This window comes from Sus scrofa, chromosome 14, assembly GCF_000003025.6.
Source record: "Sus scrofa isolate TJ Tabasco breed Duroc chromosome 14, Sscrofa11.1, whole genome shotgun sequence".
Classification (NCBI taxonomy): Eukaryota; Metazoa; Chordata; class Mammalia; order Artiodactyla; family Suidae; genus Sus; species Sus scrofa.
The window spans coordinates 91,142,905-91,170,178 of record NC_010456.5 but is presented as its reverse complement, the minus strand read 5'-3'; the positions used below and the strand labels follow the sequence as shown (position 1 = coordinate 91,170,178).

Genomic DNA, 27,274 nt, shown 5'->3' with positions numbered 1-27,274 from the left:
GCTCTCTCTCTCTCCCATAGACACACACAAACACACAAACATGCATGTACATGTCACCTCCAGATACTGACTCCCAGATCTTGAATGCCTGAGGTCATGGTGCCACTTTTTCTGGGCCTTTTTCCTGCCCAGTAAGGAAGGGCCTGGGCTGGTCCTTTGGCTGGCTCCCTCCTCCCAGCCAGAAACAGTTAATTGCCAGCTCTAGGCTGCCTCCAGCCCAGCCCTAATCGGCCTCATCTCAGGCGGTCGAGCTGAGGCCACAGCAGCTCCAGACCAGGCCCCGACTGCGCACAGCAGTGGGGGCGTTCTTCCAAGGTAATGATTAAGCTGAGCGCCTGGCAAGCCGGGAAGGTGAGCCCTATTCACACCTCGGCCAGGCTGAGGTGGCCTGGACTGGTTTGGGAAGGCAGGGCCCCAGGGCACCAGAGCCCGGTAGCCTCAGCCTCCCGCTGCACACGGGCGACCTGGAGCGTCTCAGGCCAGAGTTGCTGCTGCCTACCCCACTGGGACCCTGCCCTCGCGCCCAGCACTATGAAGCTGCAGGGATTCTGGGCTGGGCTGGAGTATACCTGTCGGCTCCTGGGTATCACCACTGCTGCAGGTAAGACCCCACCTCCCCTGTACACTGGATCCCACAGATAGGGCTCCCTAAGGGGTGGGAGCCAGCCAGCAAGGGATGGGAAGAAACTCCTGGCCACATCTTCCTTTCTTTCCCCAAACCCCATAGACATCACTCTTCAAGGCAGCAGCAGGTGCAATGGGAGTGAGCCTGGGGCAGGGATCCAGGGGCCTGGGGCTGAATCTCTTGGCAACCCAGCATCCATGTGGCCTCAGGAACCCTCAGCATCCTCATTGTGAAATGAGTTGAGGGTGTCTGATCCACCTTCTTGGGGGGTGTCGTGAGGTGGAGGTGGGAGCTGAAGATGAAAGTAACGTGAGAGTCAGATGCCTCACTGTGCAGTCACGGAAATTGTCAGTGGAGCACATCTTATTTTAATAAAACCACAGCCTCATTTCATGGCGAGAGAATTCCCAGCACACAGGGCAAGCTGAGCTAGAGGGCTGGCCAGGCTTCCCTTGAAGCAACCTAGGTCTGGGGGAAGAAACGGTTCCCTGTGCCAGTCTGTTCTTCCTCACCCAGCCTGATCCAGGGGCTGCTTGCTTGCCAGGAAGACAGATGGTTAGAGCAGAACCTTTGCACGTGTGACCCTGAGCTCTGCCTGCTCACTTCCCCAACTCAGACCTGACCCTTAGCCCCAGGAACCCCCTGTGGCCAGGATCTGTGCTGAGAAAGTGAACAGGCAGCATTCTGAGCCCTTAGCTCTGGGTTCCACTGTCACCTGGGGACAAGGAATAGAAACCCACTCTTACCAAGCCCTTGCCCCCCACTACACACAATCTTATGCATGGTTGTTGATGAATGGGAAATGGCCCCCAGCTCAGACTCAAACAGTGCTGGTCCCCACCCCACTATGTGACCTTGGGAAAGCCACCTGAGCCCTCTTGGGGCTGTGCTTTCTGATCTGTATGATAGAGATAATTGGACCAGCAGGTCAGGTGTTTTGGAAGCTTGAGGATGCATGAACTGAGCGTGGCTAAGTGGAACTGAGGATGTGAACCTCTTAGGGGAAGCCCCCAGGACATGGTTCAGAACTCAGTGGGGATCTGTGTCTTTCCCAGGGTGCAGGGCCAGCCCCACTGCTGTGCTGCCAGTGGGCTCTTCTAGCACTGAGCCCTGAGTTGGCACAGGGAGGGCTGTTGTAGATGATCTAATCTCACCCCCTCCTGTTATGCGTCGGAGCATCTAAGTTCAAACAGAGACCATGACCTTGCCCAAGTTCATTCTATAGGTCAGAGGGACAGCTGGCTTGGAACTCTGGTCCCTCAAATTTTGAAAAGGCCAGGATTCTGGCCAAAGAGCTCCCTCTTCCCAGGATAGGAAGCCCCACCCAGTATGTACCAGGAAGGGTCTGGAATTGCTCTGCAAAGGACCCTGAGTTAACAAACGCATGGGAGAGCCAACACCAGCCTCTGTCAGAACCACCTTGTCACCTATACCTATTGGAATGAGCTCCAAATCCCCTAATCACCCATCCTGGGGATAGAGGGAAAGTTAACCCTAAGCAGGGTCTCTGTGCGTTGTGTTTGAGTCCTGTCTACCACTGTTGATCTTGACTCCACCCTGCCCTCCTCTAAACCTCGGTTTCCAAACATGTAAAACACACCCCTTACAGCTCTCGGAAATCACAGTGACACTTCCCCTCTCCTCACTCTGCCCAGAGGGCAGGCCTGGCTCCTGTCAGGAAGCTGTTTTAAGAGGTACATACACTTCTAATGGATTAGCTACAGACAGTTTAAAAGTCTGATTTATCTCAGCCAGTGGAGGGGTCTGCAGCCACACACACATACACACACACACCAGGCATGTTTGTACCACTCCTTTGAGCCACAACCCTTATTTCAGTGCAGAGGGCCACTGTTAATGCAGAGGTCTCTGGCTTGGTTTTGATATAGGATCCAGACTAAATATAGGCCATGAGTTGCCTTCTAATGGCCAGGATTTCCAATAATCATTTTTGGGCTTTCTAGAGTACAGGAGCGGGTGGGGAAGTTAAAAAGAGGGGCTTTAGTGATCTTGGGAAAATCTCGAGTTTCTTTCAGCATCACTGAACTTGCTGGCCTATTTCCAATGTGTAAGATTTGCAAATTCCTCATTCCCTTAAGCCTCTTTTTTTGTTGTTGTTGAAATCCTCCCGTTGAGAATTCCAGGCCTCATTTCCAGGGGTACTGCTGCTAGAGAGACTTGAGACAGAAGCTGTCACTTTACAGATGCCCCTGTGGGGAGGAGTGTGGGTTTTCTAGAAACTAGGAAAAGCAGGTGACCCAAGGTCACCCAGACTGTCACTTGCAGGGACCAGGCAGCTCTCGATCCAGCAACCCCTCCCTGGATCCCTTTCCCCTGATGGATCTAAGGCTGTGAACAGCTCTGAAGGCCCCCGGCCCCAGGGACATGCACCAGGATGGCAAGGCCCCATGGCTGTGGCCGAGGCCTACCCTACACATGTGTGGTTGGCTGAGCTCAACTCTTCCTCCCTATTCAGCCCCTTTAAATGAGAAGCAAGGAGGCAAGATTCCAACTGATGAAGGTCTAGTCCTGAGACCCTACTCTTAATCAACATGCCTTCCACCTAAATCAGGCCATGTCTTGGTGACCACAGGATTCAAAAAGCAAAACACAAAGAGGGTACCAAGGAGGCTGATTGAGGCGACCCTATCCAGTCGAGTGCCCCTCCCATTAGTCAGTCCTGACCATACAGAGCCTCAGGCAGGTGCGGTCATGGTGAGAGTGGACACGGTTAGACTGAAGGAAAGGGAGGATGACTAAACACTTCCTGCTTCTAAAGATACTGATGTTTTTTTGTCTGCACTATTATGGTTTTTCTTAACTGAATGAATGATTCTTTAAATTCTTTAGTACTTGACAAGTTTCAAAAGTCTCACACACATGATTTCTTAGAATCCCCCACGTAAGCTTTTTTTGTCTTTTCCCCTACTCCTATATTGCCCCCTTCCACCTTCCCTCTCCCCACTGGTAACAACTAGTTTGTTCTCTAAATTTATAAAGACACTGATACTTGATCCAACTCTCCCTTCTCCGTCTCTGAATGCCAAGCATGCTTTGACTGACACCATGATGACCATTTCCAGTCAAACCCCCTCCTGGACCTCATCTGGGGACAGACAAATCTACACACATTCCCAAAGGGAATTATCATGGAAGGACCTTCCATGGATTGGTCCAGAGGTACATGACTGACAACAGGCTGTAGAGTCATTATCTATAAAGTCATTATCTTGCTACAGCCCTGCCAGTATCTATGAGGGCCAAATGCTGAGTTAATCCTATTTTATAAATGAGAAAACTGAGTCTCAGAATGTTTAGGTAGCTTGGTAGAGGTTACACAGCCAGTAAACAGCATGTCTGCTTTTGGAGCTCCAGTTTGCCCACTCACAGGGTGGTGATGCAGTGAAACATCTAAGGGCTGTTGGCCCACAATTCTAAAGAGAAGGGATTCACAGCCAATGAGGAAATAAGCTAGGCTGGAGACAAAGCCATTTGAACCAAGTCCTGCTTGTCAAGCTAACATGTTCCTTCTTACAAATCAACTACTTTGGGTCAACCTGGGATCATTCAGGAGTTTTGTTCTAGGCTTTTGACCTATTAACATCCTCTGTACATAAAGGACAGAGCCGCATTCCTGATAGCCCCACTCCTTGCCACACTCCATTCAAATGGAGACTTGGTTTATTAATATTGACCAGGATAAAAGAAGCATTTAAACCCAGATGTTCTCATTATTTTTTAAAGAGTAGAGCAAATGCAAACTTTGATTTTAGCCTTATTCAAAGCCTTGAAAAAAAAAAAAAAAAAAAAAAACAGCTAATGCTTCTGAGGTGATCATCTTGGGCTCTCTATGCTAATTTCCACCCTTCTTAAATGTATATCCCTGTGACCACCTCCTACAGTCTAAGGAAGCTTCATGTGCTCCAACATGAACAGGTGAGTTTATTACCCAAGCAAGACCACATTGTTTTCAGATCCTCTAAATGGATGGTGACTGTTTTCCAATATGATTGTCCCAACCAGCAAATGAAAAAATCCCCACCTCTGTTCCACCCTCCTACCACTGGAACATAATATAATTTGGTTTGTGCCTGTGTCCTCCTTCTTTGGTTTAAGACAAGAAATCTAGATAGATAATATACATAGCCAACTGCAGTTTATCCCAGAAACATAAGGTTGCTTTAATATTTGAAATTCAGTTTATGTAATTTACCATATTAACAAACTAAAAGAGAAAAAATATATATTATTATCTAAATGAATACAGAGAAATCACTTGACAAAATTCAACATTCTATAATGATAAAAATGATCATCAAACTGTTAACAGAAGGAAAGTTTCTCAACTTAACAGGACCACAAAAAACCTACAGCTAATTAAAAGTAAAAGACTGAATGCTTTTCTTCTAAAGTTAGTGACAAGACAAGAACGTCCACTCCCACTATTTCTACTCAACATTGTACTAGAGGTTCTAGCCAGTGCAACAAGGCAAGAAAAAGAAATAAAGTGCATACAGGTTGACAAGGAAGAAAAAAATGCTGTTCACAGATGGCATGGTCATCTGTGGAAAATCTGATGGGATCTGCCAGAAAAGCTACTAGAACTAATATAGAGTTTAGCAAGGATGCAAGACACCTATAAATAAGGTCACTATACCACAGTCAACTGTGTTTCTGTATGCTAGCAACAAATATTTAGAAGATGAAAAAAATTTTTTGTCTTTTCTAGGGCCACACCCATGGCATACGGAGGTTCCCAGGCTAGGGATCAAATCATAACTATAGCCGCTGGCCTACACCACAGCCACAGCAACATGGAATCCAAGCCACATCTGTGACCTACACCACAGTTCATGGCAACATGGGATCCCCAACCCACTGAGCAAGGCCAAGGATCAAACCCACAACCTCATGGTTCCTAGTCAGATTCGTTAACCACTGAGCCACGACAGGAATGCCAGAAGATGAAAAATTTTAAATACAATTCATAACAGCATCAAAAATTTGAAGTTCTAAGGGAAAATCTGGACCAAAAAATGTATTTTTTTAAAAAAAACCTGTACACTGGAAACTAAAATATACTGCCGACAGATAGTAAAGAAGACATAAGTAAACAGGGAAGTGCTTTTTATTCATAAGTCAGAAGACCCAATATTGTTAAGATGTCTATTCTCACCAAAATTTCTCTACAGTTTGAATGCAATCCCAAGTCCCTACAGGGTCTTTTCCTGAAATTGACAGGCTGACCATAAATTCCACCACCTGGAAATGCAAAGGTCTTAATATAACCAAAAAATAACTTTATAAGCAGAGAACAAAATTAGATTAACACTGTCTGACTTTAAGACATATTAAAAGCTATAGAAATCAAGACAATACAGTATTGATATAAGATAGATTAATAAAACAGAATAGGGTCTAACAATAGACCTAGATAGACATATACAAACAACGTTTGGCACAAGTACAAAGGTAATTTAGTGAGGAAAGGAGAATTTTTTCCAACACATGGTACTGAACAATGGAATATCCATTTACCAAAAAAGTGAACTTCTGTCTATACTTTGTTTCATATATAAGAAAATGACTCAAAATGGTTAGACCTAAATATAAAACCTAAAACTATAAAACTTCTAGACAATAGGATAAGACCTTAGTGTTATGTTAGGCAAAGATGTTTTTAGATAGAATACCAAAAGTTCAATCCATAGAAGAACAAATTGATAAATTGCACACAATCAAAATTTTAAGTATCACTTTTCACAATATATTAAAAGAGTGAAAAAAACAGGTCAACAAAGAGACATGATGACAAATAAGCACGTGAAAAGATGTTTCACATCAATAGTCATTAGAGAAAAGAAATACAAGTCAAAACCGCAATGAGATATTACTACACATCTATTAAAATCACTACAATTAAAAAGACTCACCCTACCAAATGTTGAAGTGTTGGCAAGGATGTGGAATTCTCATACACTGCTGATGGGATGTGAGATGGTACATTCACTTTGGAAATAGTTTGGCAATTTCTTAAAAAATTACTATGCACCTACCACATGAGCCAGCCATTTTACTCCCAGGTATTCACCCAAGAGAAAAGAAAGCCTACATCTGTACAGAGATTGCACATGAATGTTCATAGCAACTTTATTTGTAACAGGCAAAACTAGAAACAACCCAGGTGCCAATCCACAGATAGATTATAAACTAACCAAGGTATATATATGTACACTACTCAGCAATAGAAAAGCATGAACTATTTATTGATACATGCTACAACCTGAGTAAATATAATAATTATGATAAATGAAAGTAGACAGCAAAAATAAAAAAGGAGTATGTATTGTATGATTCTACTTGTATAAATATGAAAAAGCAAACTAACCTCTGGTGACAGAGAACAGGTGAGTGATTCCTTGGAACTAGATGGAAAGGTGGGAGAATAGTATTATTACAATTCTACAAGGATTACAAGGAATCGAGGAAACTTTCAGGGTAAAAAATTTGTTCATTATCTTTATCAGAGTGATGATTTCCCTGGTATGTGCCTATGTCAGTACTTAACCAAATTGCACACCTTAAAGATGTGCAAATTTTTGCATGTCAATTATACCTTGATAAAGCTATTTTCAATAGTGGATGTGTCAGTTATCTATTGCCAAAATAATGCTGTGTAACAACTGTAAAACCTTGGTGGCATACAACAGTAAGATTTTATTGTTCACACATCTGGGTGAGTTAGGCATCTCTGAAAATATTGGCTGGGTATACTCACCTCTCTGAGGGTCAGATAGATGTTGGTTTGTCTAGATTGGCCTTGGCTGGGATGATGAGATCCCTCATGCTCTAGCAGGCTGGCTTGGACGTGTGCCCATAATAATGGCAGAGGCACAAGAGAGCAGGCCAGTTCACAATCCCATTTTACATCCTTGCTGGCCTGGTACCTGACAACATCCTATAGCCCAAAGCAAGTCACATTGCTGAGCCTGGATTCAAGGGGTGGGGAAACAGACTTCTCCCTCTTTTTTTTTTTTTTTAAGTTTTGTGGGTTTTTTTTATGGTTTTTTTTACATATACCTTTTTTAAAAGTATAGTTTAAAAAAAACTATACTTTAGTGTAGTAGTTTCTTGAAGTATGGTTGATTAACAATGTTGTATTAGTTTAAGGTATAAAGCAAAGTGATTCAGTTTTATAAATATGAAATATGTGTGTGTGTGTGTGTGTATGTGTGTGTGTGTGTGTGTGTATGCCATGTCTGCAGCATGTGGAAGTTCCTAGGCCAGGGATTGAACATGCATCACAGCAGCAACCCAGGCCACTGCAGTGACAACACCGGATCCTTAACCTGCTGTGCCACAAGGGAACTCATATATATATATATATATATATATACATACGTGTATATACACACACACACACACACATACACACGCATACATGTATATATATTTCAGATTCTTTTCCCTTATAGGTTATTACAAAATACTGAGTATAGTTCCCTGTGCTATACAGTAGGACCTTGTTAGTTATCTATTTTATACACACACACACATATATAGTGATATATAGTGGTGTGTTATATGACTCCCACACTCCTAATTTATCCCTCTCTCCTTTTCACTTTGGTAACCATAGGTTTATTTGTTTGACTTCTCTTTAGTGCAAGGGACTGCAAAGTCATATAACAAAAGGATACCAAGGGGATGAAGGTTTGGGGGCATCTCTGCAACCTACCACAGGGATTTCTACAAGCCAAGCTAAAATAGACCTCTTGGATGGTCCACTGTAGTCTATGGTAGAGGATGCAGTAGACAATGAGGACTCTCTCGCCTTCAGGAAATGCCCCCTAAACAGGCTTGTGGGGTGTTGGCGGGCACTGAGTGTCACGCTATAATCTAAAATCTGTTCTAGTTGAATATCTAGAATTTTCTTCTATAAAATCTTGGCCTTTTCTCATGGTGTCTCCAAACCCTGGCTCATGGGTATCAGCTGAATGGCTCTCAACACCCAGGTAACTTCCCTGCCATGCATAGTATCTGCCACAACTGCTCCTTAATTAAGGCTACAGCTACTAGCATATTGTCGCATTGGATTCTTAGCCACTGGTTCCAATATCTCTGTGTTCTTAGAAATGCTACAAATCTAGCTTTCATGTCTACAGTCGGCTGTGACCCCTTCTGCACCTAAACCATCCACAGACGTTGTCACCATCCCTCCTGAGATGTTCCTAGAGACACTAAGACCAGTAGGAGATATGCCATAGCTGAGGACGAAGAAGACCAATAAGTGCAATGTGAGGAGTTATGAGGTGCCCTCAGCAGCAGGGAGTACGACATTCTTACCCATCACCTCAGACATCCAGGGCCAAAACCACTGCCTGGCATGGAAAGCCACTTAGCGTGGCCTCTAGTGCCCTTTATGAAGTGTCCTAGGTTGCCACCAGCACACAACACTGAATGCAAGACAGGTGTCAAAACGCAACCTAGTGATGGAGTCAGAGCAGATAAACTACAGCCCACTGTGACATCATCCCTGAGGCAAAAGCAGCCCAGGCCAGAAACCAGGGGATATCCCTTTAGCCATTAGCATCGCAGACCGGCCCCATCCTCAGGAGCACACGGCCCCTCGCAGGCTGCATAAAGGGCCTCACATATGAGATGCTGAGGCAGATGGGGCTTTGGACAACTTACATCGCAAATGGGCCTGCAGGAGAGACCTGAGGCAGGTAAATCAATGAGCAATATCGGTACACAGCGAAGTGCTCTTCAGCAGCAATAAAATTTTTTTAAAGAATGTATTAATGGAAGGAAAGGACAAGAATAAACCCTCCCCTTCCCCTGAGACTACTGATGGGAACGACCTGCCTCTCCTAATAATTCTATTAGCCGTCATCTACATTTGCACAGCACTCTATAATTTACCAAGACTGAGGCTCAGAGCCAGTTATACATGTTTTATGATCCCCATTTTCTGGAAGAGGAAGCAGGCAAGGGAGTTATCGTTTGTTTGAGAAGCCAGGACTCTGCTTTTCTGATCAAGGCTCACATTCTCTCTGCTGCAATGCCCATAGCTTTCGTCTGGGACACACTCTGGGACCAGAGCTTCAGGATGTTCAGAAAGATGCTTCAGGGTGTGTCTGGCCCAGGCCTGCATCACAAGTCCAGAACCTCTGATCCCTGCTAAGGCTGAGCTAGAACAAACAGCTCAGGAAGGCAACACAGAAGAAAGCCCCAGGCTCTGGGAGAAGAAAATACTGTGCTGTGGTTGGACGCAGCCCAAACAAGAGAGACAGAAATGAGAGGCGAGGGGATGAATGAAGAGGTCAGGCTTGTCCACAAGTGCTGGTTCTAACCAGACGCCAGAAAAAAAATGGTTCCCAGGAGCCTGTGAGGGGAAGTGAGAAGGAGAGGTGGGGCGGCTGGACTAGGGTGGGCCTGTGATACGGTTCTGATGGGCTGAGACAAGATGCAACGGGACCCTAAGGGTCAGATTAACAGGGAGGGTTGGAAGGACTCCAAGGCCACTTGAAGGGGTGTAAAAGTAGCACAGGCAGCTCTGCCCAGCGCCCCCAACCAGCTGCAGTGCAGAGAACAACGCTGCCAGGGTCAAGGCTGTTCATGGGGGCAATTCCTTCTTACAGAGAAGTTGTTATAATGAAGCCTTGATTCTGTGGCCATATATGGCATGACCCTCTGTGCTGCATTGTCAAACTGTCAGGTCCTCTGTCTCCGTGCCAGGGCTGCAGTGATATTTGCTGCGGTGAGTGGCAGATGTAGATTGGCCCATTTTGCTCAGCACTAGAGCCCTGTGAAACCACAGAAGGTGAGATGGAAGCACCGTCTAGGAATAGCTGCCAGGAGACACCATGGAGCCTGGGCAGGTGGCTGAGAGGCAGAAGCAGGCCTGTGGGTCCAGGCCAGAGGCAGATAAACAGATGCCCCGTGCAGACCTCCAGAAGCCAGCCTCAGCCTCGCATGGTCTGGCTCTGAGAATATGAGCCCCAGAGCTTGGAGGATCAAGCAGGTAACTACTTGGCCCCCATGTCGAAGGGCCTTCTGGCCTCCCATGAGAACCCTCTTACAGATCTCTGGGCCCAAAATTCACACTCCTTACTAAACCCTGGCTCTCCTCCTCCCACCCAAGGGCATCCTTCCATCCTTGGGCTTGCAGAATCCAGCATGTTTATTGCTGGCTGAGAGTTTTTGGGAGGGTGACCTCAATTCTCACGGAGCAAAATGAGCTAACTGGGGGCTGGGAAGATGCCCAGACCAGAGTTAGAGGAAGGAATTTGTATGTATGGGGGCCCTGACATCTGCCAGGCAAAAAGCCCTGTGTTTCAGACTCATTTTCTCCAAGACAAGCAACAATTCTAGGAGATATAAATAACTCTCCCCATTCCACAGATGGTAAACCCAACTCAGAAGTTAAGCATTTACCCACCATGACCCAGGTAATGACACGCAAAACTGGGATTCCAACCCTCTCTTTTTCCCTATTGATACTTTCATTTTTTTTTGAGTGCAAATCAGCAACACCTCTAGAATGTTTCCTGAAATGTCTCCATTTCAGTCAAAAGACATCAAAATACTTATCCAATTGCTAAAGGGGTACAACTCAGGCAAAAGGGCTGAGTTCCCAAGTCCCTTTCCTGCCACCTGCTGGCCATCCTCCCAGAAGCCCATGCAGATCTACAAAGACCACGGAGGTAAATGAAGCCTCTGCCTCACCCCAGAAGCAAATAATCAGAACCATCAGCCTTGAGCAGAAGACCCCTCCCTAGGCTCTGGGTGGGAAGACATTTACCCTGGGCTGACACTTCACCGGGCTGGGCTGGTTTCTTGTACCAAAAATTGGTGATTTCATCAAACACTTGTGATGTATTTGACATTAATTAACTTACTGAATCCTCAGAGAGATTGAATAGCTATTAACTGGCCAATGTGAGCCTGAAAAGCAGGATAGTTTTGTTTTCCTTACACGTTCTGTGCCTCGGTTTCCCCTTCTGTAAAATGAGGGTAACGTAGTGCTTTCACTTAGGACTGTTATGATGATTAAGTAAGTTAATAAATGCTAAGTGCTGAGTACAGGACAGGACACACTGTGAAAACTAAATACATGAATATTTGCCTGCATAACACACACACACACACACACACACACAGGTAGACAGTGAAAACCAGGGAATGGCCCATGCCTGGAGCCAGAAGTCTCAAGTTGGTCTATAGGTCCTTTGCTTTCTAGCGTGTGTCCTTGGGAGGACGAGCCTCATTTTCATCCCTGTAAAACAGGGAGCATAGAACTCCTCTCCCTGTGTTGTGAGGCTGCTATGAGGAACCAGGATGGGGGAAACTATTGTGGGTGGGTAGACATGGGTGACCTTATATAGCCATTAAGTGCTCTACAGATTATGTTCACACTGCAGAGGGGCGTGAGGCTGTATAGCCCCCCTGACCCCTCACTTGGGACATGCCAACCGGCAGACAGAACCTGGAGGGAACAGAGGAACGGTGCCCTCCACCTGTACCACCCCCCCCAAGCACAGGCGGCACTGGAACCCCCATCCCTAAGAATACACAGCTCCCTTCCTTCCTAGACTGAAGAGCTCTGTCCTTCAGCATTTCTTCCTGAAGTGCATATACACCACCCCACGAAGTGAGGGTGGAGGTGCCAGAGCCTAAGTGAGGAAAACATTGTTTCCACAGCCAATAAAGGGCTCGGGTCTCCCGCACATGGGTGCTTACGCAGGGTCTCTGCCAGGGAAGGGACGAGGCATCAGACCCGGGGAAGTAACCCCCTGCAAGGCAGAGATGAAGGGCCACATGGGTCCAGCCCTACCATGGTCTTTGACTCTCAGGGAGGGAGACGAGATGAAGTCACAATTCAGCAGAAACCAGCGTGGGTCATCAGGGTGCAGAGAGAGGAATGGAGGGTGTGGGGGCTGTATTCAGTTAGGGCCAGAAAGAGGTCTGATTAATGGGTCACCGCAGTGGGAGGAGCATCTCGGGACACCTGCCTGCTGTCTATGGATATTCCCATCGACTGGTGGATGGGTGAGTGATGCTGTGCAAGGGAGGAAACAGCCAGGACCCAGCAGGTCTGCAAAGGCAGGGCCAAGATGGATTCACCTCAGACAAATGGAAGGTCAGGTATTTGAGCGCAAATGCCAACTGCCAAGAAAAGACAGGAGGAGAGATGAGGCTGAGCTGCATCATGTGTCCAAGAAAACCCCAGGGGCTTACTCAGCACCAGGTCCAAAGCGATGAGCCGAGAGTGTGTGATGTAGCTGCCAAGCCAGCAAATGAAAGAGAGGTCATGGAAAGAGCAAGGGAGCAGGCAGGGCAGCAGGTCCCACCCACAGCTGAGCCCAGACACACAGCACACCTGAGCCTATAGGACAGGGAGGGCCCTTGAAACCACCACACATGGAGGACAGCTGTGGAGCCAGGGGTTGGTGACCTGTCCATATGGATGGTTTTGGGGGGCTCTTAGGGGTGGCAGCATGACCAGTATGAACAGAGAAGGATGGGCATCTGCTTCTGGGGAGGCTGAGGTTCTGCATGAAACCCCTCTGATTTCTAGACACCAATCCAGAAGGCTCCCTGCTCTCTTGCACCTTCTCAGGCACAGCTCCCTATGCCACGTGGAGAAGAGGCTACTCTGGCTCCTGGTCCCCAGGAGAGGGCTCTCTCCATGAACAAGGAGCCCTCCACAAGGCAGTGCCATGACTGGAGCACCTGGGCCCATTCTCCCCTCTGCTTCCTCCCTCTGCAGTGTTGATCGGCGTGGGCACTGAGACCTTCTTCCAGGGACAGTTCAAAAGCCTGGCTTTCTATCTGCTGTGAGTACGTGTGTATGTACCCTCCCTGCCTGCATGTTCTGCTCCAGTTCACCCCAAGTCCATCTGCTGAGACCCACCTGCAGCACCCCCGATCCCACATGAGCTCCATTTTATCCCAAAGGTATAAGGAATAGAGGGGGCTTCTGTAATATCCCCTTGTTTGGAAAGGACTGTAGTCAGACTATCCCATAAATCAATCAATTAGCATTCCATCCATCCACCTACCCATTCACTCATCCACCCACCTACCCACCCACCCATCCATCCACCAACCCACCCATCCATCCATTCACTCATCCATTTATCCATCCATCCATCCATCCATCCATCCACCCATCCACCCATCCATCCATCTATTTATCTCTCCAGTAATTTGTTTATTCAATAAACATTAAGCGAATTCTTGTTTTAGAGAGAAGGGAATCAGTTCAAAGGACTATATATTTGAGCTCCTCTACATGTTATGCACAGATAAATGTTTTATTTAAATTATGTCCTTTAACTTTGACAGCATTACAGGAAAAGTGCACATAGTGTTTTGCAGATAAAAAAAAAATTCAGAAAGAGTAAGCAGTTCAGCCCCCATCACCAAGTCCTTGAGCAGCAGGGATTCAGCCTTGAGATTCAGCCACCTAGGTCCCTTCAGTTTCTCTGCCACTGTCCTTTCATCTCTGCCTGCTGCCTCTGCAAATGCCCCCTAGTGGTGAAAGGATCACTGTTCAGTGGTATCCTGGAAGGGTAACCACCCAGCTTCTCAGCATCCTCACCCTGAGAGAGCCCCCGGGTCTGCCTGCAGGGTCACTGGGCTGTAGCCTCTCCCACACGTTCTCCTTTCTACATCCACTCTCATCACGGTGGCTTGGTCTATGTCCTACAGAGCCCTCTGCCTCAGGAAGCCTCCTCTGTTTGCTCCAGGGCTCACACTCACCATCTCCCAACCCTGCTTCGCCCTTCGGGTCCACCTCCACACCACTCCAACTTAACCCCTAGCCTGGGCGCAGCCCTAAAAAAAAAAGGAAAAGAAAAGAAAAAGGCAATGCCACTTGCTTATCAAAGCACACAGGCTCTGAGTCTGAGTGATGGTTCCAATCTTGCCACACTACAGATGAGCTGAGTGTCCATAAGCAAGGGGCTTGACCTCCCATGGCCGTTTCCTCAGCTGCAAGCTGAGGGTAATCATAGTGATTCAACAATGAAATTGTTATAAGGACTAAATGAATTCATAGTTACAAAGCCCTTAACATGTTTGGCACATATTCATCATATAAATGTTAGTGATTACCACTTAAAAGCTTAGGAGTCAGAGTTAAGCAGACCCTGAGAGGCAGAGAGAAAGTAGGAGACAGTAGAGATTAAGTACTAAATGGTCAGAGGGAGAAAGAGAGAAGTAACTAACATTGTCACACAGATAAGAGAGGGAGACCTCTGACAGGGCCCAGCCATGTGGCACCTAATAGCTTCATGGAGGGCTTTAAAAGGCATGCTAAAGGAGTTCCCACCGTGGTGCAGTGGAAACGAATCTGACTAGGAACCATGAGGTGGTGGGTTCGATTCCTGACCTCGCTCAGCGGGTTAAGGATCCGGCATTGCCGTGAGCTGTGGTGTAGGTCGCAGACATGGCTCGGATCTGGCCTTGCTGTAGCTGTGGCATAGGCCAGTGGCTACAGATCCAATTAGACCCCTAGCCTGGGAACCTCCATATGCTACGGTATAGCCCTAAAAAGACAAAAGACAAAAAAAAAAAAAAAAAAAAAAAAGAAAGAAAGAAAAAAAAGCATGCTAAGAAATTGTACAGGCCAATTCTATAGCCCAGTGAGGTCTGCCAATGAAAGATCCAGGTTCCAATCCCAAATATTCTGATACATCCAGTCTGCAGCTGGCCCAGGAATCTCTGCTTTTCCATATTCCCCAGGGGATTCTGATTGGAGGGTCCCTAGACCCTTGGAGCATGAGGAGACTGAAGCAGTCTGGATGGGGAGGACTCTGATCAGATTCAGAAGGAGCCTCGGGCAGCCTGGTGGTGACAGTGGAGGAGCAGGAGGCGAGGAGGTGAGGGCCAGGGAGTCAGGAAGCCCGAACGGGAAGCTGGTGTAAGGGTTCAGGGGGCAGGCCCTGAGCTGAGCAATACAAGTGAGACCAGAAAGAATGGGAGTGATTCTAAGGCTATCGAAGGAACACAGTCAACCCTTCCTGGTGACTGTTGGGATGACAAGAAGGAAGGGGGTCAGGAATGGCTCCAGCTTTAAGGCTCAGACAACCAGGCAGTAAGTAGAAGGATGTGGCTGCCAGTGTCCATGCAGGGGTGCTAGGATCAAGGCAGTCTCCTCTGCTGGTCTGCAGCTCCCTTGCCCACCTCTGGGCCCCGGCCACCACCCCTATCCTCACTACCGAGTCCTGGCCCCACCCAGTGCAGGCCCTGGAATCCAGGCAGCTCTTGGAGGATGTTGGACAAGAGACAGGATTAGATAAAGAAACTCCTGGTCTGTAGTTCGGCTATGCACAGATGCCCAGGAGGCCAAGGTGCTGTGAGAAGACACTCAAAGGAAAGCAAAGGGAGGGTCAGTGGGTGTCACCTCCCTCACCTGTCTCCACCATAGGTTTATAGGAGCCGCCGTCTCTGTGATCGAAGGGGCCTACTTTGTGGCTCAGCTGCTGGCCATCTGCTTCCAGTAAGTAGCCTCCAGAGTGATCCCACCACTACCCCCAGCTCCAAGCACTCCCAGATGCCTCCACTCTGAGGCCACAGCCGAGGAGATGTTCTGTTCCCAAAGCAGCCATGAGCCTGTGTAGAGCCCCAGCCTGGATGTGGGCTCAGGCCTGTGGGGCTCAATGTCCCCAGTTCCCTTCTCCAAACCAGGGAGAGGATGAACACATCCATTTAGGACCTGACCCCACCCAGAATCCCCCTGCAGTGCCCATCCCCACCTTCCATAAACAGCCAGTCACTCAACCCGCCATCTGAGTCATCCACCAGGAGGTGGGGACCCAGCGGGAGGCCAGCTTGAAGCACACAGAGCTGGCCTTGAGAACTGATTCTGCCTTCTGCTGGGACCCAGGGACAAGCCAGGGTCACAGCTCCCACCCCACTCCACCCCTGCCCATTTTTGGGGCAGGAGGGCAGAGCTTGCAGAGTCTTGGGAGGCTACATGGGCCCTGAGGCCTCTACCTCTACCCAGTCATGCTCAATTCATGGAAGCTATCATCAAGGTGGCCGAAGGCTGGCCCTGGACCACAGTTCTCAGGACCTGGATGGTTGGGTCTCACATGGTCAGCAAAAGAGGCAAGCTTTAAACCCAGCTGTCCTAGCATCTTGCAAGGCCACTGGCTGCCTCCAAGGGCTACCAACCCTGAGGCAGAAGGCTTCCACCAGACTCTAGCAACCTCTCAGGAGCAGAGGAAGGAGGAGCCCTAGGGCCTACATGGGCTTTTTACCCTCTCCCTCCACTCCCAGCCAGGGGCTTGTCACAAAATAATGACCACTGGGGGGCAGCAATGAGCCACAGCAGCTGAACACTGGAGGAGGGCTATGCTACTGCAAAGCCAGCCTGGGGAAGGATGCAGTATGCAGAACCCCATTCTAGGCCACTTCAGAGGATGAAGGAGATGAATCTAAAGGCAAACACTTTCCTCCTCTGCATCCTGGAGGCAGCTCCCTGAGGAAACCAGCTCAGTATCAAGCCTCTGTCAGGCCCATGTGTGGTCCCTGTGTCCGGTTAACAGAGAAGCCCCTCTGGGCAGATGCCACCTTATGCCTAAGCAAGGCACCTTTGATCAGAGTGCAGCTGGATTCAAGACCTCTCAACCATGTGGTCAGGTCCTTTTTGCAGTGTATAACCCTCACAACTATCCAGCCTTCTCTACTGCCCTGTGGACTTCCCAGTGTACCCTGAGTGTCCTAGTCTCCTTCCCACTGCCTCTGCAGTGACTTAAGAGCATTTACCTCCCTCTGCTCTAGACCAGAAAGACAGAGCTGAGCAGCCTTTCAGAAAATGTACAGGAGACCCTCAGGAGAGGCCTCAGGCAAGGCCCTTAACTGTGGAACCCATAGTAAGGACTTTAGCCCCTAGGGGCAGGGGGGAGAGACTATGGCCCCAATAAACCCAATCCCAGACTCCAATGGTTTTATAGATTGCTGGGACTTATCCAAATGTTCCTACTTCCTGCCAATCCTGGACTTCCTCTCCTCAGGTGTCAGCCAGGGTCCTTGGCCTACAGAGCAAAGGAGAAGGCTCACTGGCTGGGCTGCTTCCAGAGGTTTCTGGCCTACATGCTGCTGTCCGTGGCCTGCTTTCTCCACCCTGTCCTGGTCTGGCATGTGACCATCCCAGGTAAGAGTTCCAGGAGGTATGGGGTGGGGGCAAGCAGCACCCCCTGCAGGTAAGCTCTGAGCAGGGGGGGCTGAATCCCCCTCTCATGAGTCTGCAGTGACACTGGCTCCAGGGCATCAATGGTCCCACTGCCTTCTCTGGCATTGACCGTAGCGATGAAGAACTCATCATGTGGCAGGAAAGTCCCCAAAACACGTCTTTCACATAGGTGTCCAGAGGCTGTACCCACAAAAGGAAAATGACTTTTTCTCCAATGCTTGCATGTGGGCTGAGCTTTTAGAGGGGCTGAGATGGTCACTTCTCCATCCAGACCCTTTTGTGCCTCCTCAGCTCCTACCCATTCAGGTCCAAACTCCTCAGCCTGGTGTGAATGGCACACCAAGATGGGCTCCCTGGCAACCCCACCCTCCTCTCTCACTCCACTGACCCTGCCAGTCAGCCCAGATTCTGATCTCAGAAGCCAGAACTTGATGCTTCCACCTCCTGAGTTTTAACAATGACCTTTGCCAGTGGGACCCTTCTCTTCCTTCCCCCCCCCCAGCTGTGAAAACTGCACCCCTCCCCACGACCCATGTAAAAGGCCAGGAAGCCTACTGCCCATGGAGATGAGGTTGAAAGGCAGAGCCTCCTCTTCCTTCTAGCCATTTCTCTTAAGGTACCCCTCCCAGCCCTTCAGGACCATTCTGTGCAGCTGCCAGTGGACTCCTGAGCAGGACTCAGCACTGCCAAGGCCAGTGTGAGCCACCACCTCCCACTCTATATACAGCGTGAGATGTGTTAGGAGTCTCTGGCCCTGGCGGGCAGGACAGCCAAGTTCACCCCTTTCCTTGCACAGAGAGGGGCTCCCTGAAGGAGAGAGAGGAGCCTCTGACCTGGAGGCTGCTTCGTGAGGGTCCAGGAGGGGAGCCAACACTGTGCCCAAAGAGATTTGCCACTTCTTCCATGTTTATTGGGCAGGGCGCAATAAAGGAGGATTCCCCCACTCCTGGGACTGGAAGGAAGCCCAGTTCAGCAGTTGGGGCCCGATATCCAACACAGCCTCCAGATCTGTTGAAGGCATTGCCGGTCCAGCCCCAACAAGCCACCCCTGAGAGGGAGTCTGGGCGTGGTGATGGGAGGACAAGCTGGCAGCACCTGGATTGGCTGTCACAAGAAGGGGGCCTAGGGCACAGGGTCTTCTGGCCAAAGGTCAGAATGAGGGCCCCAACACAGCATTGGCCCCATTGTCACCCCTTGGCCAGGTGTCAGCCCTGCCACATGAGCTTGATATGAGTGTGTGAGGACAAGTTAAGTGTGAGGGCTGGCACCCCGGGGGCCTGAATATGGTCACACAGGCATGCCACCCGTGGCCCTCTGGAACCATGGGTATGGACAGCCTCTGGTTTTTCTCCAGGACATGTCCAGGATCCTGACCTCCCAGATCTCTTCCAGGCTCTATGCTCATCATCACTGGCCTGGCCTACTTCCTGCTGAGCAAGCGGAAAAAGAGCAAAGCTGCCTCAGAGGTGCTGGCCCCGCCGGAGCTGTACACTGACCCCTCCAGCAGCGCCGTGAGCACCACTGGCTCTGGGGACACCGAGCAAACCTATACCTTCCACGGGGCCCTCAAAGAGGGGCCTGGCTCCCTCTTCATCCACATGAAGAGCATCCTGAAGGGGACCAGGAGGCCCAATGCCCTCCAGCACCCAGAGGCCCTGACAGAGCTGACGCTGGAGCCAGCTGACTCGCTGGCCAAGAAGAAGCAGGTACACTTTGAGGACAGCGTGGTCAGAATCATTCCAGCCCTGGCTGAAGGCCTGGAGGATGGGGACAGCGAGCCTGAGGAGACCACCTCTGACACCACCCCCATCATCCCTCCCCCCGAGGCCCCACCCTTCCTATCTTCCCTCTCGGGTGACAGCCTCTTCTGAGTTGCTCATTCCAGGCTAGGGATGCTCAGCCAGGGATCTGCATAGGTAGCCAGCCCTGCCTGGAATGTCCTGGTGTTCAGGGCCCTCCGGGGAGCTCAGGGTCTTCACAGGTCAGCTCTTCAAGGGGTGACCAGACACCCCAGAGGCAGCTGGGCTTCTGGGGCCATGGAGCGGCAGGGCGGTTCCTACAGAGTCCTTGAGGGTGGCACAAGTGGAGCTCATGCTGCCTTGAGCCCTCATGGGTTCCTCCCACACATGGAAAGGAGAAATCCTCGTGCTTTCCCGGAAAGAGACCATCACTCCCACTTCATACAAGGCTGCCTGAGCCCAGAATCTCCAGAGCTCCTCCTGCTCCTGACACAGGGCGCAGCACTCAGCAAGAACTCATGGCCCATCTCATCTCCATTGTAACATTTCAGCTCTGAAGGCCCAAGGATGCATGGCAACTCACGCATCTCAAAGGCAGGTGTTGACGATGGCCATAGGCCCCAAACTGGGACCAGGGAGGAGGGCTGGGAGCGAGGAGGAAAGGCAAGGCTGTGAGCCCTCAGAGTGGGAGCAGTGCCCAAGCAGTGGGCCACATTCTCTGCATGCTCTGGCACTGGCTCCAGGCAGCAGGAGTCACAGGGCCACTGGGGAAACAATGCAGCTCTGTGCTCACTGCAAGAAGAGCCAAGCCAGATGAGTGGTACTCATTCCAGAAGCATCGCTGAGAGTTCCCAGCATCCCTACCACAAGGGCTGTCGAGATTCCAAGTAGATGATGTAAACTAAAGATACTGAAAGCCAATAACAGTCTTCAGCTGGGAATGCCAACATCCAGGACAAGGCGCCTGCTGTATGCAGGGACCACAGAGGCGGTGCCATGGAGATTCAGACAGCACAGAGAAGTGGTTCTGCCATGCTGAGGGGATGGGTAGCAGAATAGGTGCTAAATATATGTTTGTTCAAAAGGGAAGGGAAGGAAGGAAGGAGGGGAAAGAGGGCAGATAGAAAAATGGGCAGATGACAGGCTAGCTCTGTCACAGGGCCACAGAAGTGACAGCCCAGAAATAACAAAGAAAGTTGAATCCGACATTCTTTAGTTAAAGGATTTGCAATATAGATTTCTTTAAAAAGTGAGTTTTGGTCCATGGGATAGTTGTAAGGCAGAGTAGACATTTTATTCTTTAGAGGCAATCTTAATGAATGAGCAATCTGCAAAACACTGTTACCTTGCTTTCCCGTTCATGTGTGTGAGCAACTCCGGGGTTCTGAAAAGCCTGTCTTAGACTACATGCCCAGGGAAAATCCAGTACTGAGTCTAAAGGTAGGCTGTATTGTTTTTTATTTCAGCATGAGCTTCTGGTAATTTTGTATTATAGTCTCTTAGGATAGTGATCTAGACAGTTGGGACCATCGGAACTGCAGAAGTACACTGACCTCTGCTGGGGCAGGTGCAAGAGCCCATGCAATGAAATGTTTATCACCTAATGGATATCGAAAGCCTTTGTGAGTCTTGAATCAAATTTCTCTTTCAAGAGAAGATGACAAGTAAATGGCCAAGGCCAGTGATGATTCATTTGTCCCTAAACAGCTGCTTCTGCCTGAGGCTGCACCTGATCCCGAGCGGGGGATGAGGGGCTACGAACCCACTATCACTTCAGTTTCCAGGAAACTTGGTGAGATATTTGCAGGCCCCAAGTCTCAGTTTCCTCTTTCTAAAATGGAACGAAATTTTTTTTTTCCTTTTCAACCAACAGTACCAGTAAACTTGGAGAAGAGGTCTCTAGGGGCAAGAGTGTTTTTTTTTTTGTTTTTTTTTTTTTTTTGCTATTTTTAGGGCTGCACTTGCAATATATGGAAGTTCCCAGGCTAAGGGTCAAATCAGAGCTGTAGCTGCCGGCCAATGCCACAGCCACATCAGATCCGAGCCACATCTGCGACCCACGCCACAGCTCACAGTAACACTGGATCCTTAACCCACTGATCGAGGCCAGGGATAAAACCCACAACCTCATGGTTCCTAGTTGGATTCATTTCTGCTGCACCACGACAGGAACTTCGGGGCAAGATCCATTTAATTCAACAACTATTAACTATTCATTAATTATCACCTGGTGGGCCAAGCACCATGGAAGGTGCTGGGCTGACGGGGTGAGTCAGCCTTACTCTCCATAGATGGACCATATGTGTGGTTCCCATGAGGCAGATATAAGCCTTACAATGAAATTGCAAACAATGTGCCATGAGAGATGAATTCCAAGGGAACTCTAAGAAGGTAGATTTGTGTTGAGTTTCAAAAGAAAGGCTAGCATATTAGCAGGTACCTAATTGTCTATCCTGGGACAAGGGGAGCCATGGAAAAATCCATCCAAATATGATGTTTTCCATACACAACAGAGAAGATTTTTGTGCAGTAGAAAGGGCACAAAACAGAGTCCCATCAACGACAATGACAATAACAGTAGATAAAACTGAGCCCTGAGAAGAAGACAGGGGCATTCAGTGTTTTGCAGCTTCCATCTCCTCTAATGCTCACAGCCTTGGAGGCACAGTCTTTTTCAGCACATGCTACAAAATGGGAAATCACAGCGTGCAGAATGTAGTAACTTGCACATTGGCACGCAGCTAAAAGGTGGGAGAGCCAGTATTCATTCCAGGCTCCAGAGCCAAGATTCTTAATGCCACCAGGGGATCAAAGTCTTAGATCAGCCACAGACATCATCAGCCTGCGGCCTTGACCACACCTCTTCCCCTGGGCCCTTCTTCCCCAGTGCTTTGAACGAGTAGAGTGTTGACCAGATGACCCTAAGATCCCTTCCATCTAAGTCATCTGAGACTAGTTTTTCTCAGGGGTACATGGAGAGGAAGAAAGGAAGAGAGAGGGGAGGTAGCTTAGGTGGGAGGAAGCAGACCAGCTCCCCACTGAGGTTTGTGTTTACCTCCTTTTTTACCCTTGTGTTTGCATGTCCAGGGCCAGTTTCTGCTATGAGCACCAAACCCTCCCACCCCAACACACAAAGAACCTGACCAGTGCCTGACAGCCAGTGCCAGGGGCCTGGGGCCTTTGGGATTTTCCCTAGTGGCTCATGCGCCTGAGCTCAGCATGGGACTTGTGCCAAGCCTCCCACCTAGCCTACCTCCAGGCCCAGGACAGAAACCCCTACCCCATGCAGGCAGGAAGTGGTCTCTTTGATACTTAGGAAGACAACATCAACACCCAGGCTCCTCTCTGCTTTCCTCCTGGAGGCCCAGGTCTCCTGCTGCACTGCTGCTCGCTGAACTCCAGACCCTGGGGCTTATATAAAGGGTTAGCAGAGACCAGCCAACACAACCTCCCAAAGGCTTCTTGCTTCCTTGGGCCCAGAGGCCCCTGGCAGCTAGCGGAGGCCTCTCTGGCCCCAGGCCCTCATGGGTCCTCTTTATTTTTCCATGGGCATTTTCAGTTCCCATTTCTCTGGCTTGGGCAGCTCCCTGTGCTCACAGCCAGTCCTCTTTTCTCCAGTCAGGGTCCTCTTCCCATTACCCAGAGCCTCCTGCATAGCATACATGGGGCTCAACAGAGGAACTTCTCTCCACCCGTTGCCCTGCCCCTCCCCCTTCAGACTCAGCTCACCAATCGCAAGGCAGTGACTTTGCCCCATGGAATGGCTCAGCCTTGTCTTCTGGGACTCTGAAGTTAGAACAGATATTGCCAGGCTTCTTCCAGGGGCACCATTGACCCCTTGCTTTCTAGCAGAGCCTGAATTTTCACAGCTGATCTACCTCCCTCCCCCATCCCCACCTCTAGCCAGCCACGCACTTCACACCCTCAGGTACAGTGGGTTCAACCTCTGCAGCCCACCCATACCCTCCTTCTGGCCAACAAGAAGTGAAGGGAGATGGCCCAGCGCCTTCTGGGAAAGGTTTCCTTGCTATTAAAATGAGCCTCACTGGATCTCAGCCTTCCTTTGCTTCCACAGAATGTGGTCATGTCTGCTGAGAAATCTAGGAACCATTTGCAAATATTAGGGGGAACTGAACCATTGTGTTAAGATGAGGGCAGAGAGGGAAAGAACCCAAGTCCCCAGCAATGTCTTTGAGACACTGACTTAACCAACCATGAAATTACCCATTCCTGGGGCTTTTTTTTTTTTTTTTACAGTATGAGATAATAAAATCCCCTTTGCTTAGTTTTTTTTGTTCCTCACAAATGAAACATCCCATACCAGAGTGTAAGTTACCCACCCCATTTATCAGGTTTGCATAAAGAAAAGGTCAAATATCAACCCCAATTCTCATTTTACTCATGGACCAAATCAGGCCCTCTGTCTGTTTTGGTGAGTAAAGTTTGTGGTTTTTTTTTTAATTTTTTATTATTATTTTTTTTCTTTTTATGGCCTCAACCATGGTATATGTAAGTTCCCAGGCTTGGGATTGAATCTGAGCCACAGCTATGACTTATAGGTGCAGCAACACCAGATACTTTAATCCACTGTGCCAGGCTGGGGATCGAACCCACACCTGTGCAGAGACTCAAGCCGCTGCAGCCAGATTCTTAACCCACTGCACCACAGCAGGAACTCCAATAAATAAAGTTTTATTGGAATACAGCCATGACATTCATTTACAGATGGTCTATGGCATTTCCGGCTTGAGTAGTACCAAGAGAGATGGTATGGTCTACAAGTAAGAAAATGTTTACTATCTGGCCAACTCCTAATTTAGATTCAGTAAGTCAATAGAGAAGCAAAAGTTCCTCCAAAACTGCCACAGATTTTATTGGTACAATAAAACATGAAATCCCTGGGAAAGAAGGCCCTCTCACATCCTGAAATGTCTTGAAATGCTGAGTATCAGGCCACACCTTGCCACAGAGTCTGTCCTAGGAGACAAGTGGGGGTCCAATTTGTTGGTCAAACTCACTAATTGTAATGGTTAATTTCATGTGTTAACTTGGCTAAGCTATGGTGCCCAGCTGTTTGGTCAAACACAGGCCTAGAATGTCACTGTGAAGGTATTTTTTAAGATGTGATTAATATTTATTATCAGTAGATTTCAAGTAAAGCACGTAACCTTCCATAATGTGGGTGGCTCTTGTGTAATCAGTTGGGGGCCATAAGAGCAAAGACTGAGATTTCTTAAAGAAGGAGCAATTCTGCTTCAAGATTGCAAAACAGAAACCCAGCCTGAGTTTCCAGCCTGCTGGTCTGCAGATTTAAGACTCAAGCCTACTGCATTCACTCTTACTTGAATCTCCAGCCTGCTGGCCTGCCCAAAATATTTTGGGCCTATCGACCACACAATCACATGAGCCACTGTCTTTAAAAAAACAAATAAAGGAGTTCCCGTTGTGGCACAGTGGTTAATGAACCGACTAGGAACCATGAGGTTGCGGGTTCGATCCTTGCCCTTGCTCAGTGGGTTAATGATCTGGCGTTGCCATGAGCTGTGGTGTAGGTTGCAGACGCGGCTCGGATCCAGCGTTGCTGTGGCTCTGGCATAGGCCAGTGGCTACAGCTCCGATTCAACCCTAGCCTGGGAACCTCCATATGCCGTGAGAGCGGCCCAAGAAAATGGCAAAAAGACCAAAAAAAAAAAAAAAAAAAAACAAATAAATATCTTTATCTACCCTTCTAATCTCAATAGGATTTATATGTATATATAATATGATATAATATAGCATGTATTTCCTATTGGTCTGTTTCTCTTGAGAACCCTGTTACACTAGTCATTCTAATTCTGTTCTAGTTGTAAGGTCAAAATCTTGATTGTTAAATGAGAGTTTTCAAAGGGAAAAGCCAGAAATGATTCCCAAATGGACACAATTTAGGAAGTTTGGCAATTCTATGGCATTATCCCTTCTTAAACACCCAGGTCCTTAATTCATAGTTACAAAGCTTAGGAAGGAAACTTGGGGATGGGTAGCCTTTGTCACACCAGGAGCTAAACAGAGGTGGCTTTGACGGCAGGTTCAGAGGTAAGGTCAACTGAGCTGAAATAGCTTTTTAAACCCAGGGTTAGCAGGTCAAGTCTGGCCTGCTTTTCCCTTCCCCACTGGGGATGTTTTACATTCCTCGGGAAGCTGCAGGCTTAGAAGAGGTAGAGGAGGCCTCTCTTCCCTCCAAGACACAGCAACAGCCACATTCTCTAGCTGGTGAGTCTCCCCAAAGTGCCTGAGGATGATCATTTTGAAATTAGCAGCCCAGGAACTGGACAAACAGCCCTTGTTTGTCAAACGCTCTGTGCTCTCTCAAGATTCCTTTCTTTTCCATCTGGAAGGTCTCCACTTCCTTTGGCTGCTTAATATCCTGTCTTGAGGGAAGGTCTCAATCACTTATTAGTTCTCAGCTTGAGTATCCATCAATATCTTGCTGTTCATGCAAATTCTGGCTCCTCAGGAACACCAGGCTCTGGAGGGAAATCCACATTTAAGACATACTCCTTTGGAAGCATTGTCCTATAAATCCTCCTGCCCTGGTACTGTTTCATGCCCAGCTACTATGTCCGATAAACACCCTTACTATTTGCTAATGAATCAAAATATTGAAAACATAAAATCATTTTCTATTATTAAAATTATAGTTACAATGAAAATGCAGTGTTTTCAGAAACCTCACATTGCCAGAGTTATTTTTGTCTTATTTTAAGATGTTATCAACTCACAGCCATTACAATATCCATTCATAATAATTGACTTTCTAGCAACCCCACATTGTCAGCATCCTGAAAGGGTATGGCCATATAGAACGTGGAAGGATATATGAAATGTGTCTAGGAATGGCTTGGAAAGTCAAAGAAAACCCAAGGAGTGGAAATTTGTCCCTTCCTTAGCATTCTGACTTGCACTATTGGGTAACCAACCATAAATCAAAAAGCGTATATGTCCAGTGTCAGGAAGATAGTGATGAGAGAGTGAAGAGAAAGATCTTCGACTCATCAACAAACCAGACCTGTTCATGTTCTCTGCCTGTAGTTGTTCATGCCACCCTTTTCCTCACATATTTTTGAAGCAGATCTGGGAATAACTGCATCCTTTTCTCACGACTAAGAAGAGGAAGGGTTTGAGATATGCAGTTACCTTTCCTCATAAGGAAGTAACAGCAGCAATCTTTAACTATATCACCTTTTAGAGCACGCTCTCACGACCTCTGAGAAAACTCTATGCCTAAACACATACTCGTTCTGCAACATGCAGAACAAAAGCTTTTCCAAAGCTGAATCTAAAGGACAAATAATGTGGTGTGTGCGTGTGCGAGTGCGTGTGTGTGCACGTGCACCCCCCCCCACCTTTAGCAAGAAGGCACTTATGTGGCATACATCATTAAAATTAACGTCCATTTGGAAACTAAATTCTTATTCCCAGCCTGCCTGTGGAATGGGCCTGTAGAACGGGCTGAAGTTATTATTTACATATTAACAAATGGAGTTAATGAAAACCATTTCACATAGGAAAGAAAAGTGGATCATATGCAGATTGTTTGAGAAATCATCTGACAGCTTATGGCAAATCCTGTTGCATATTAAGATCATGCAATGAGATGACCTCACTACTCAAGGATTCCACCAAAGCGAATAGTGCAAGAAGCATTCTCTAAGTGGCCTCTTC

The 27,274-nt window shown here is 48.1% G+C and overlaps 1 protein-coding gene across 3 annotated transcripts; it reads left to right on the top strand.

The window, feature by feature from the left end:
* On the top strand, positions 1 to 25,241 carry TMEM72 (transmembrane protein 72). Of its 3 annotated transcripts, XM_021072811.1 has the most exons (6): positions 382 to 601; positions 13,401 to 13,467; positions 15,380 to 15,516; positions 16,065 to 16,136; positions 17,656 to 17,795; positions 19,227 to 25,241. In XM_021072811.1, the coding sequence occupies exons 5-6, from the start codon at positions 17,735 to 17,737 to the stop codon at positions 19,703 to 19,705; spliced, it is 540 nt and encodes a 179-aa protein (XP_020928470.1). In that variant the 5' UTR covers positions 382 to 601; positions 13,401 to 13,467; positions 15,380 to 15,516; positions 16,065 to 16,136; positions 17,656 to 17,734; the 3' UTR covers positions 19,706 to 25,241. The 3 variants fall into 3 exon arrangements, with proteins under 3 accessions (XP_020928469.1, XP_013838943.2, XP_020928470.1); XM_013983489.2 differs by lacking the exon at positions 15,380 to 15,516 and having other exon boundaries at positions 218 to 601; XM_021072810.1 differs by lacking the exons at positions 15,380 to 15,516; positions 16,065 to 16,136 and having other exon boundaries at positions 1 to 601.

Coding starts and splice junctions, on each gene's coding strand:
- TMEM72 (XM_013983489.2), top strand. CDS start 319: ATGATTAAGCTGAGCGCCTGGCAAGCCGGGAAGGTGAGCCCTATTCAC. Junction 13,468..16,064: donor AGCCTGGCTTTCTATCTGCT/GTGAGTACGTGT, acceptor TCTCCACCATAG/GTTTATAGGAGCCGCCGTCT. Junction 16,137..17,655: donor CTGCTGGCCATCTGCTTCCA/GTAAGTAGCCTC, acceptor TCCTCTCCTCAG/GTGTCAGCCAGGGTCCTTGG.